This window comes from Nelumbo lutea, chromosome 8 (assembly GCF_056320005.1).
Source record: "Nelumbo lutea isolate HS-2025 chromosome 8, American lotus-T2T, whole genome shotgun sequence".
Taxonomy (NCBI): Eukaryota; Viridiplantae; Streptophyta; class Magnoliopsida; order Proteales; family Nelumbonaceae; genus Nelumbo; species Nelumbo lutea.
In genome coordinates, this window is record NC_142691.1 from 7657180 (window position 1) to 7670256 (window position 13077).

At 35.1% G+C, this 13077-nt stretch overlaps 2 protein-coding genes across 2 annotated transcripts; both read left to right on the forward strand.

Annotated features, from left to right (window-relative positions):
* Positions 1-2033: 2033 nt before the first annotated feature.
* On the forward strand, positions 2034-3464 carry LOC148842484 (profilin-like). Its single transcript, XM_088958042.1, has 3 exons — positions 2034-2342; positions 2693-2830; positions 2994-3464. The coding sequence occupies exons 1-3, from the start codon at positions 2220-2222 to the stop codon at positions 3126-3128; spliced, it is 396 nt and encodes a 131-aa protein (XP_088814168.1). The 5' UTR covers positions 2034-2219; the 3' UTR covers positions 3129-3464.
* A 4395-nt stretch (positions 3465-7859) lies between these two features.
* Positions 7860-11946, forward strand: LOC148842485 (profilin-1). The gene is made up of 4 exons (XM_088957127.1): positions 7860-8086; positions 9163-9300; positions 11391-11533; positions 11636-11946. Exons 1-3 carry the CDS (start codon positions 7964-7966, stop codon positions 11523-11525), a joined length of 396 nt encoding a protein of 131 aa, XP_088813253.1. The 5' UTR covers positions 7860-7963; the 3' UTR covers positions 11526-11533; positions 11636-11946.
* Positions 11947-13077: the final 1131 nt, after the last annotated feature.

Consider the following 13077-nt stretch of genomic DNA (forward strand, 5'->3'; position numbering starts at 1 on the left):
GAAAAAAACTTTAATCAAGAATTCCATTCTGCCAGAAACACATAATACGAGAAGGGATTTGACCCAATGTTTTTAAAACTGAACTGGACAGGGAATCGTTTTGGGTCTGGTTCTCGGGTTGAATGGATGGTCTTCTCTGACAAAAAATTAAAAATTAAAAAAGCACAGAAAATGGTCAAAACCATTTTCGAGCCAAATGGTTCAACAATTCAATCACCTGGGTCAGCGGTTCATTAACCAATGGCTTTTTGGCCAAATAGCGATTTTGGGGTAAAACGGAACTGGTTAGGAGATCAGTTACTGGTTTTTGAAATCTGACTGTTTGGTTCGGTCCAATTTTAAAAAGATTAATTTGACCGATCAACACTCCGCCCCCTCCCCCCCAAAAAAAAAATGATAAATACGACCTGATTGGTTATCACTTTTAAGATACGAATGCATTAGTGACAAACTTTTCTAGTATTATAGTGTCAATTCCTATGGTAGAAAAAAGGCATGATACTTTGGCTTAGAAAAAAAGGTGTGGTACTTGAAATAACTAACATGAATTTGAAATGAATGTCTTACCAAAGAAAAAAAATTGAATGAATGTGGGAGTTTAGGAATGACAATTTTTTTTTAAGTGGATTTTGGGATTCTACAACCCATACAGGTATTAAGCATTACATATTGAATATTGCTAGTTTGTATGTTGATTTCATTGTTGTAAGACATATGAAGTTACCCATTATGTATTAAAATTTAATAATACTTTGAATCTTATGCAAAGGATAATTGATAATTTATATGATTTTTAGATATTTAAATCAAATAATTGGAATATTTTATATTTATTTGTATTTTTTTGCTTGTTTGTTGCTTATATATAACATGAAATGATAGATAGAAAACCGATGCAGGTTTTAAACCGAACCTGCCCCATTCTCAAATGGAGTTCAGATTTGCGCCCCACAACGCCCCACAGGACATCCCCACCGTGTATTGGAAACATCTCCTAATGATGATACAATCATTTCTGATACTATCTTCAGGAGATGTTTGTAATACATAGAGGGGATGTGCTGTGAGACGTTGTGGGGCGCATATGTGAACTCCCTCAAATGTAAGAAGGGTTTTGTAATTTCATATACACAAGAGGTTTGATCTTTGAAAATCCAAATTGTTGTGGTTGCGAGGAATATATGGGTTGGAAGGTTTGAGGAGGTGGAGAGCATGATTTTCAAAATCGGACCGGACTGAATGGTCGGATTGGAAAAACTAGGAATCAGTCACCTGACCGGTTCCATTTCCCCAAAAACCATTGATTTTGGTCAACAAACCGTTAAACCTACCGATTAATCATTCGAACAGTTTTGACTGTTATTTAATTTTATTTGTCAAAACGGACCAGCTATTCGAATCGAATGGCCAGACCGTTTGAACTAGTAACCGAACCCCTGACCGGTTCATTTTTAAAAACCATGATGGAGAAGATGTAGAATTTATAAGACCCTCTTTGAGCCCGCCTGTTACCATCCCAATATGGGATACCTTGTTATCTTACATGTTAAAATCTATTATTATAATTTAAAATATAATAATATCTTAGAATCCACGTCAGCCTACTCTATCTTACCCTTTTACGCTTCTTAGAATTTTGTGGGTTTTTTTATTTAAGAAAATAAATCTTAAATAAAAAATAAATAAAACACCGATTACTCGCAACCAATTATGTTTCCTTTTTATTAGAAAACCTATAATCACTCCCCTATAAAATAAATATGGTCATTTAGGGCCAACCGAAGACCAATCCCAAGATTTGGGCCTAAGACCCAAGCCTGAACCATCCGAGGTCAAATCCGATCTTTCCAATCACAGCCCAATGCGAGGACAAAAATCCAAGTTCAATCCGTATAAAAATTCGAGCTGAATTGATCCGTTGAGCCCGCGTTGCACTCCTAATAATAATAATAATAGTGAGGTCATATCTGCGTGGTATCAGCACTTTCTTGGGGCCGTATATATACCTGCGATCCATATTTCATGCCAAATTTGATCAAGTCAACATTTCTAAATCAGTTGCAGCGAGAAAAAAAGAAAGCCATTATTTATTTCCTTCTGCTTATTCGAATCCAACAGGAAGAGAAGAATAGAATAGAAGGGAAGAACAGAGCAAAGCTCGTTACGCAGAAGAAAACACAAAATCCAGGAGAGAAGGAGAACGATAAGACGAGAGAAAAATGTCGTGGCAAACTTACGTCGATGACCACCTCATGTGCGACATTGAGGGCAATCACCTTACCGCTGCAGCCATCATCGGTCACGATGGTAGCGTATGGGCCCAGAGCAGTTCATTCCCTAAGGTTTATTCTCTCTCTGTCATGCGAATTCCCATTTCTTCTTCTATGTCATTGTCATTTCTATACAATCTAATCCAACTCCGATTGGTTACAAGGTTACCTACCACTTATAGAGAAGCAATTGAAACGTGATGATTGTTCTCTGTTTCAATTCTGTTGCTGTATGTTTGATTATCAATCAAGTAAATGTGCATCATTTTCTTGAGTAGCAGACCAGTCTAGCGGGCTTTTTTTTTTTTTTTTTTCATTTTAAATTTCAATGGGGTTATTCTTCTCGCAAGATGTCATCGTTATTTCATGCAGAAATTCCTAACAATGCAGAAATGGGTGTTCTTTTTGTTGCATATTTTCAGTTTGAGACCGAGGAGATAAATAGCATTATGAAAGATTTTGCTGAACCAGGCTACCTTGCCCCAACTGGCTTATTTCTTGGGGGCACAAAGTACATGGTAATCCAAGGAGAGCAAGGAGCTGTCATCCGTGGGAAGAAGGTGATTTGATGTTTACTTTCTTCCTTCTTTGACACTGACTACCTTTAAATCTTTCACACAGTCTAAATTTTGATACAGAGGGCACTTGTAAATGCTCTTAATTAAACCGTTGTCAAGAGAGATTCATGAACTCCTGTTTAATACTCGTGTATTTAATTTACAGGGATCTGGTGGCATCACCATAAAGAAGACCAATCAAGCTCTAATTTTTGGTGTCTATGAGGAGCCTGTGACACCAGGACAGTGCAACATGGTTGTTGAGAGGTTGGGGGATTACCTCATTGAACAGGGCCTCTAGGTCTCCATATCAAGACACAAGAGTCCCTCCCTTGTCTCTGTTTTTTACTTTTTTCCCCACATTTTTTATGTAATTCTTTTCCATTTTTGCGTCCTCCCTCCCTATGAATTGGCAATGGAGATGTTGCAGATAATAACTGTCTGAGGACGGTAACAGTTATTTGGAGTCTTAGGGGTCATCATCTTTTATTTTCATGTCTACCATATCTTCATGTATAAATACAATTGAAAACATGGATTTGCCAATATCCAAAAACCAATCAACTGGAATCATAAAATTGATAGCGAATCAAGTGTTATTTATCAAAATTTATGCATGGATTTTGATTTGTCAAAACTCTTTTCATACCATATTTTTTCCATTTCATAAATTTTCCCTACTATTAATTTTTTCAGGAAAAACTGATTTTTTCATATAATTTTCATGTCCATAAACATAAATATGTAAATGCAGGTCTACAAGATAAAGACAAGCCGAAAAAGTGCATTTCTTGTATTTTACGTCCTAGGAAACCATTGGGTCAAGGAGAAAGCTTTCATGAATCACTCATCATACTTCGACCCAATGTTATCAACCCGCAGACCTGGATTGTCGAATCATTCGAACTGTCATCAGGTTTCAATCTTAGGTTTTGTTTACTTCAAACTTCAATTTTGTCCGAAAACCATTGACTTCATCAAGATCCACTCTAACCCCTGCGTCATAAATGTATGTGCAAATTGCTGTAACAAAAAAGTGAAGGTGCAAATTTTTAGATGTCATAATTTTGTGCAAACTTTTGAAACCTATGCATTTTACATCTTTTTCTGCAATATATTTTTGCTAGAAAAAATCCTTTTTTGGTCTTGAATCTCAATTTTTAGTATTTTTTTATAAATAAAAATAAAAAAAAATCTGAAATAATATTAATTAAACGTTAAAAATAATGCTTATATATTACATCTAAAATATAATTGTACATGATTTTATTAATATAATACATATTTATGACATGAATAGTCATACCGGTGCATAGACCTGTAAATGGGCCGGGCCCATTTAAAATTTGGCAAAAGTCAAAACTGAGCCCGGCCCATGAACAGGTCTACCGGTGCAGTCCATCAAGCTGTTCATTATACAAGGGATCCTCTGGATTGACCACCTGTGCAGTCCATCAATTCCTATGGTACAATGGCCCATCTTTTATCTTTTATTAATACTAATGTAAGAGCATGCATTATGCACATATGCAAACAATTATTAACTATACCTGATATATAGTAATTTCGAATAACCATGAATGATATACAGTGTTGATTTAACTTTTATCATCTGCTTGGATCAAAGCAAATATCCACTTTAGATCTTCTACAAGCCATATATGAAAATAATGTGGCTTCATTTTAGAATTTAAACCCCTTTTTTCAAGATAAAATTATATATTAAAAACTTTTATGAGACAAAAAAAAAGAGTCTAGAAAAATGTAATGGAGCATTGGAGTCCCATCCTCTTTAAATGAGGTGTAAATATACAAATGGTACCCACTAGCCTGTGGAGGGTGGTTGTATGTTGGCGTGATGACTGATGAATGTCCCCACAATGGCGACTAAACGCACAGATTGCACCCTTTTTTTTCTATGGATTAAACATAGGTCGCATGTTCACATCTTTTGTTTGATAGTCTGTGATTCATTTTGTTATGGATCTTAACCACCCGCTTGATTTATGGACTTTTTTTAAGGGAGCTGGTTGCGTTTTTGAATTGATGGATCCTTCAAAAAGTAGGTGGCTTTGTCTATCACTTTAATAATTATAGAGAGAGTTGCCAACTGATGACTGATCTCATCACAGATAAACAGTTCAAAGTTCAAGCAAAGGAAAAAATGGTGGTACCTTGCTGCTTGCTGTCCACAGTGAAAGTTTTGAGTACTCTTTCTTCTTTTTTTTTTTTTTCTTTTTCTAATTCAATCTAGTGTATTAATAAAATGGTATTCAATAACATTAATATGAATTTTGTTTAAAAACTGGAATTTACCGAGAATTCGAACCCTCTGATGAAGGATTCTAGATACAGTTTATCTTTAATACAACCTAATTTTGTAGAAAAGAGAGTTTAAATGACCAAACAATCTTATATAAAGCAACTTAATTAGATAGATTAAACCTCAAAGAAATAGTAATTGTGCTTTTTTTTCCCCATATATACTATTCTTGGGTTATTTAGTTTTTTTTTTTTTTTTTAGTCATGATATTGAGATCACTCTCATCATAACAGTAATGAGATACCCTTCTAAGTTGCAACATATCTATAATCCTTAGACCAAGCTTCAATACAATCAAATCTAGATTACATATAATTGCAAAAAAAGGAGTTAAATTTATCTAATCTTTCTGATTTTTATTTCTTTTACATAAGTGGGACCTATTTAATGATGGGTCTAAATTCTCTACAGGTGGGATAGATAATGAAAAAAAAAAAGAAAAAGAAGACACCTCATTATATGATGAGGGCGCTCTCATTGTATGTCTGGCTCTTTCTTTTTTATTATTATATTTTTCTTTTTTTTTCTCTCTAAAAAAAAGTCATGTATCGCTTTTATGCCATATAGTTATATGTGAACTAGAAAAAGAAGGAAAATAAAAAGCTGACCACAATTTGAATTATAGTTTTGGGGATACAAAGATCCAAACTGGTCTAGGGCCTGCAATTGCTCACCTATCTTGTTTTCAAAAGTATGGGCCCCAAAATGGAATCAGTACTAATTATAAGATTAATTAACTAAAAATCAACTTAAATAAATGGCCTCAATAAACAAATGGGGTTGTAATATTTTTTATGTTTTAATTAGCAAGTTGTCTTAGGTTTTAATTTTTTAATTAAAAATACCCCCAAAATAATTGCTTATCTTGGCAAAGGTTTTTACTTTTTACACTGAAAATTTTCATGTGGAAGATTCCTGAGCCATATAGTCTACTCAACAAATCAAATTAACATTATCTACACCCATGTAGGAAAAATGATTTATTAGATGGATTCATCAGAGAAGCTTACTAGATAGACAAGCCAAAGTTTCAATTTCTTCAAAGGTGGCTTATTTGATCTAAGTGACGAGATTTTTAAGTTTGCAGACATTTTTTCTATAACGGCTGAAGTGGTTGCTTTGTTATTTAGTATAATGAAAAATTAATTAAATATCAAATTATTCAAAAATTATAGTAATCAATCCAATTTCAATTTCAGCTTCAGCCTTTAAGAATCTCATAACATATTTAATAGCTTGTTAACTATAAAATAAAGTAATAAGGTATTCAATTCAGCCACTTCAGTTGTTATCAAACGGCTCCATTTTACTTCAAAATTTGAGGGTAAGACAAGGAACCGTATAGATGTGTTGTGGATCTTTAGATTCAGTTTGGAAGAAGTATAAATACAAACATGTATTGTACAAATACATCCAAAATAATATAACATAAAAGGTTTTGTGCTAATATGTATTTGTACTTTCAAATGAAGCCTTAGGCTCAGTTTGGAAAGAGTACAAGTACAAATATGTAGCATGTAAAACCTTATATTTTGTATGTATTTGTACCTACATATTTGCATTTGTACTCCTTCCAAACCGAGCCTAAAATAATAGGAAAATTCCCGATCAATATCCTGTACTTTGGTTCGAGTGACAATTTGGTCCCCAAACTTTAAAATGCGACAATTCAATATTCGATCTTTCAAAATGTGACAATCGAGTATCTGTCGTTAACCAGTCTGTTAATCAGCCGCTAAGTGACATTTGAAAAGTCAAAAATACCCTTCGAATGCCATATAGTTCTCTTTATCAACCATCCAAATGTTGACAAAAAACTAAACAATCCCCAAATCTTAGCCTCTTGTGTTCAAAAAAATTAATGACTGTTTTAGAAGAATCTGGAATTTAGGATTGTTCATTTTATTGCCAATGTTTGGATGGTTGATAAAGAGAATTAGATGGCATTCTTAGCGCATTTTTTACTTTTCAAATGTCACTTAATGGTTGATTAATGGACTGGTTAACGACAGGGTACTGGATTGTCACATTTTGAAAGTTTAGATACTGAATTATTACATTTTAAAAGTTAAGGTACTGAATTATCGCATTTTAAAGTTTAGAGAGCAAATTGTCACTACAACCAAAGTACAGGATACTAATGAAGAATTTTCCCTAAAATAATATACAATATAAGATTTACTCTATATATTTGTATTTGTACTCCTTTCAAACTGTATTTGCACCACACATATTTATATTTGTACTCCTTCCAAACAAAGCGTTAGATTCATTCTCAATGTTTATTGGCTCTCTATGTCCAATTAACCTTGTTCTTGAGGCAGAGTGGTGCCCAAAGGTATGAACATTTTTTTTTTTTCATTGTGTTAATAAGGTTTGAACAGCACACTTTTTCATTATGCAAGAAGCACTTCCAAACTTATAAAAAGCACTTCCAAGTTTTCAAAATTTTGTCTGAAATTACAGTAAAACAATAAAAATTTATAATTTGTAATAAATGTGAAGTTTTAATAAAATCTCTCTCTCAGTGGCGGACTTGAGGGGTATTTATGAAATAGCGTTTAATGCGCATTCGGAGGGAGAGAAGAGACTGGAAATGCTCTCAAATGCCATAAATTAATTATTTATTCGCTGTTTTTACATTTTCGGTGTTTCTACGCTACCTTCTCCATCATATTTATACTGCCCCCTCGCTCTCATTTCTCTCTCGCGGCGAACAAGTCCATCCTCCATCGTTGTGTAAGCTCAAAGCCTCAGACACACCGTACAAAAACCAGTAGTAGATCGAAGAAGAAACCCAGGGATCGAACAAGATGTCGTGGCAAACCTACGTCGATGACCACCTGATGTGTGACATCGAGGGCAATCACCTCGCGTCCGCGGCGATCATCGGCCAAGACGGCAGTGTTTGGGCTCAAAGCTCTACCTTCCCTCAGGTTTATTTCATATTTCTCTTATTATTAGATTGAAAAGTTCGGATTTTTGTACTTCTTAATTGGTGGGCATGTTTGGTTATGGTTGATTATTGACGGGTTTCTTAGAATTTATGGATCTAATGAGGATCTCTGGAGATTTGCATTGATTATAATTGAACGCATGACGGGTTTTCTGTGTTACTATAAGATGCCTTGGTTTTTGGTTTTACCTTTCCCCCTCTTCCTGGTTACATGCGTGTAGATATGATGATTGTTTCGATCTAAAGTAAGATCACCAGCTACCTCTTCTTTTTGAGTTTTTGGATTTTTAGTTTGAAGCCGAGGTTTTCAAGCCCATGTGCACATTATCTTGTTCTGGGTTGATTTTAAAGCAAGCGAATCTGTATATGTGTAGCCGAACCAATTTAGTTGTAATAATACTGAGGATGATTTAGATTTATCACCAGTGTATTGCCCCTGTGATTTGGATCGTGATGTCTTTAATTCCTTTACTGGATTATTTCGTCGAGGTGGATTGATCTCCATCGCATGTTTAATATTAGCACTAGTTAATGGCATCCCGCTTTGTGGGTGAAAATGGCTACGACTGAGTATAAAGTGTCTATACTTGCTCCGATCCTTTGTGTTCATATAGTTGTTGCTATTCTTGATATTATTTTCAAGTCATACTGTTATTATGTTGTTTTTGTTGGTGCCAAACTGATTCTCAAGCTAATCCTAATAAAATCAGCAGTTAGTTACCATATGTTTAAGCATTTTATATCAGAGCATAAGTTTGATATCCACAATTTTCCTTTTTTTGTCATATGCTCGTATGTGGCTGGGTTTCTTTCAGGGGAAAATCTGGCGATGATTTTTACTGATTTAGAAAATAATGGGTTATTCAGCTTTAAGACAATTTTCAGTAGTAATTAGATATGAACACATAGTCAAATCTCATAACCTGCATAGACTGTAGTGTATTTTAACCCTGAAGAAAGATTTTGTATTAATGATTTTGCTCTTGTTTATTTCTGTTATTTTTATTTTGGGAATCATAGTCCATTGCTCTTATGTGTTATTGACTATTGTTGTAGTTTAAGCCTGAGGAAATAACTGCCATTATGAATGACTTTTCTGAACCTGGATCACTTGCTCCAACTGGCTTACACCTTGGTGGCACAAAGTATATGGTGATCCAAGGAGAACCGGGGGCTGTTATTCGAGGGAAGAAGGTGATACTTTCACATCCTTTCTTAACCTATCAACTTCTTTATTTGTATGCTAGTAGATGATATTTAAGGATTACTGTAAGGCACATCATTTCACATTGCTCAAATGGTTATTGCTAATGGACCCGCAATTCTCAAATGGTAGGGCATCTATTAGATTGGTCAAATCTTCTTTTTGTGTGTGTGGGAAAGTGGGCTAATGGGGTAGCTCTCTCCCAACCTCTCGTCTTTGCAATTTCCAACCATACATTACCAGCAAGTTTGCTGGCACCTTCTATTGAAGTGTCTTTGTATTTTGGATGGTCAAACAGAAGGCTGTATTGATAATATGGATTCGGGTGACAACACACACACACGTCATAGCTTGCAAGTTTGGACCATCAAATTGTAACATAAGGTCATACTTTGCTGAGTATCTTAGAGGCATGAATATTTTAGCATTCGAGGTGATTCAAGAGTTAAGTTCAGACATTTATTTTGACTGTCAAACAAACTAAAAAAGGGCTATAATGCTTTACAGATCATCCTATGCTCAAAACACTGATTTTAACTCCAGGTGGCCAACCACCTACTTCATGCCACAATTAAACAAACCTTTGTTCAACTGCCACATACTGTCCTTGTTATCAAGTACAATGTGTGATTTTGTCTATTTTTTTTGCTTCTTTTCCATTTTTTAACTGTCAAAAATAAGGCCATTTGAATAAAATTTTACCTTACCCTTTTTCAAAAAAAAAAAAAGGCTTTGATCAGATCTCAAGGAACATTTCTGGTAATAGAAAGTTTGTACAATGGCATACAAGAATTTGATGGACTTAAGATCATGACATGACAGCTACTTTCTTTAAGAGTCTTAAGATAATGTGTGGGTTTAGATCTGTGCCCCGTCGTCCATCATAAATGGTGTTAATGGACAAGTAGCTTCTATCTACTGCAAATATGTTTCAAATTCTAGCAACTCTTTAGTACTGTACAGAGCTCTTGTAGAACCATTTAATTGAATTTTCGAATTCAAGGATGGAAGTTAATCATCTACAGCCTCGTAAACTTACATTTGTAAAGGAGCTGGTTAAGAATAACATCTTGTTTCTATAATGATGTTTTTATCAGGAGTAGTGACAGTAGTCAAGACGGTATTCCTTTTAGATGCGTGCAATCGGATAGGGGTGTATAAATCAGGTACCAATTTAAAGAACTTTCTCTGCATTGGGGGCCAGTCCGCTTGAAATTTTGACAAATGCCTATTCAAGGCCTACCCAAGTTGCACCCCTACAATCTGACTGACTGGTTTAATGACAAATGAATGGTCACTGGACGGTTTTTTTCAGAATTTGTACAATGGATGACTAGAATCAGTAAACGACAAAATTTATTTAGTGGATTTATGGAAATGAAGATTGAGTTATACAGGATTCTTTTTGTGCATTTCTAGATAGTTGCAAAGGTATGGATGTCAGTCCAGTATGGCTTCATATTTCCATCTTGTCAGGTCTCAGAAATAAGGTACATTAGTTATACAGTATGTTTAATGTTGTAATAGTTAGGCAATCCTGTTTTGTGATCATGACTACCATATTTCCTGCTAAAACTTGTGTTGAGGAGAGTGGAATAATGGTAAATTGCATTGTATTTTGGGCTTGATCTTATGAAATGGAAAATATGACATGTATGTGTCAGTCTCTGACATGGATTCAAAATTTCAAACTCGACTAATCTCAAAATTATGATAAATGGGTTCCATAGTATGTTTTAACTAGATCATCATGTTTTAGTCCAAGATGTGACTATAACTGCCACATGCCTTATAAATCTTCTTTTGAGGGTGAGGTGAGAATCAGACAATATTGATAAATTGCATATTATTTGTGGCTTTATGAAATGGAACACGTGAGACGTCTGTGATTGGTACTGCAGTGTGTGTTTGTGCATGTATGCTTAGAAAGGGGAAAGCAATTTACTGTCAGAAGCTTAATTATTTTTGGCTGCATTGTTGCTTCTCTGGTTGTGGTGTAGCTCTATTAAAATATATCAAACCTGACTGCTAGCCTGCTAGTAATGGTCCATTGTTGACTTCTTTTGCACTTTGAATCCAGGGCTCTGGTGGTATTACTGTCAAAAAGACCAATCAGGCCTTGATCGTTGGTGTCTATGATGAGCCACTGACTCCTGGCCAGTGTAACATGATTGTTGAGAGGCTTGGCGATTATCTTATTGAACAGGGCCTTTAGTTACCTCGGTATGTTATATACTTGTATTACTCACAGCAATTCTTTCTTTTTATTTTTTTAGCTTTCTTTATGGGTTTGCATCTATCCACCTGCCTTTTGAATGGTTGCAGTGAAATAATATTGCATAATTTGAGGTCATGAGGAACTCTGCGTGGAAACAAAGGTATTTGGTTGTTGGAGCGTGGTAGATATGATCTATTCCGTATTTAAGCTGTCTTTGTATTCTGCCCATAAAAAGGGGTTATGATGATTTTCAAGTGAGTGAGAGATACCTTATCTGATCTTATCTATCATTCTGTCAAATAGAGAGTTTTGGGATTTTTATAATGGATGTGTTAGATTGACCTTTCTTTCGTGGTATCTATTCTCTCTTTTGTATGTCTCATAAATTAAAACTGCATGTTTCATGTTTGGTTTCTTCCATTCCCTTTATTTTTCTTTGAACAAGTGTTACCATTGACTGTTATAACGTGGCAAGCCGGATATTTTTGTACTTTAAGCAATGGTACTGGTAGGTACATCACGGAGCTCTTAAGAAGGGTCTCCAATGGTGTCAATTGGACTGGACTCGGTCCCATCCGATCCAGTTCATTTTACAAATGGACCAGGTGCAATCCAAATTTGGACCAGTCCAATTCAATTCAGTTTCTGGATCTGTTTGAAAAACAATCTGAAAAACCAAAAATAGGCTTACATTACATGAGTCCAAAAATTGACTTTCTGGTGAAATTAATAGTTATTGTCGGAAACCCCTCTTAGAAGTGTCTACTCTATCAACGCAATTCAATCACTGCAGAAGTCCTTCGGAATGAGCTCTTAAAGCAGAAAGTATGGCTTTCCCCTGAATCAAAGAAAGCTTCAACACTCATAAACGGGCCTATAGGCACGGTTTTAGGATGGTGCATTTTGATATCAGATCCAAAGTTCCAAACCCCCTTTCATGTTGATACGAATTTAGTTAGGTTCAATGAGAGTTCTAAATGATCCTTGGATGGATGGAAATGGAGTTGCCCCAACTAAGCCCAAGATATTCCACTGCAACCTAATCAACACCTGATGGTTTAAATTTAAACAATAAGTAGTCAGTTCACGTGCTTGCCTGTATATATTATATTATTGTATGGTCACACAATCGATTTTTTATTCCACTAGTGGATCGTAGCAGATCAATTGTATCACATTTTCAAAGCCAATTCAATCCAATTTGATTAAGTGGGTATTCAAACCCCACTTAAAGAAACTACATTAAAATCAATGAATTTTTATCAGAATTGCTTAATTGAAGGCTTTTCCCGTGTTTGTGAGTGAGGAGAGTAGACCTGCTGAAACTACGGTGGCAGCACTCCCCTGCAGCCCCCAATCAAGCACGAGTCAATGATGAAAATAAGAAAGCGTGATTGTTTTGAGTTTATTTACAGTTTTTAGTTTTTACCTGTGTCCGCATGGTTTTTTAGGGCCATCACATCAAAACACTATGTTCGAGTGTTAGAATTCCTCCTAATATACCTATACCTATCTGTCAACTGTGATTGTGAATTCCTCCTAATGTGGG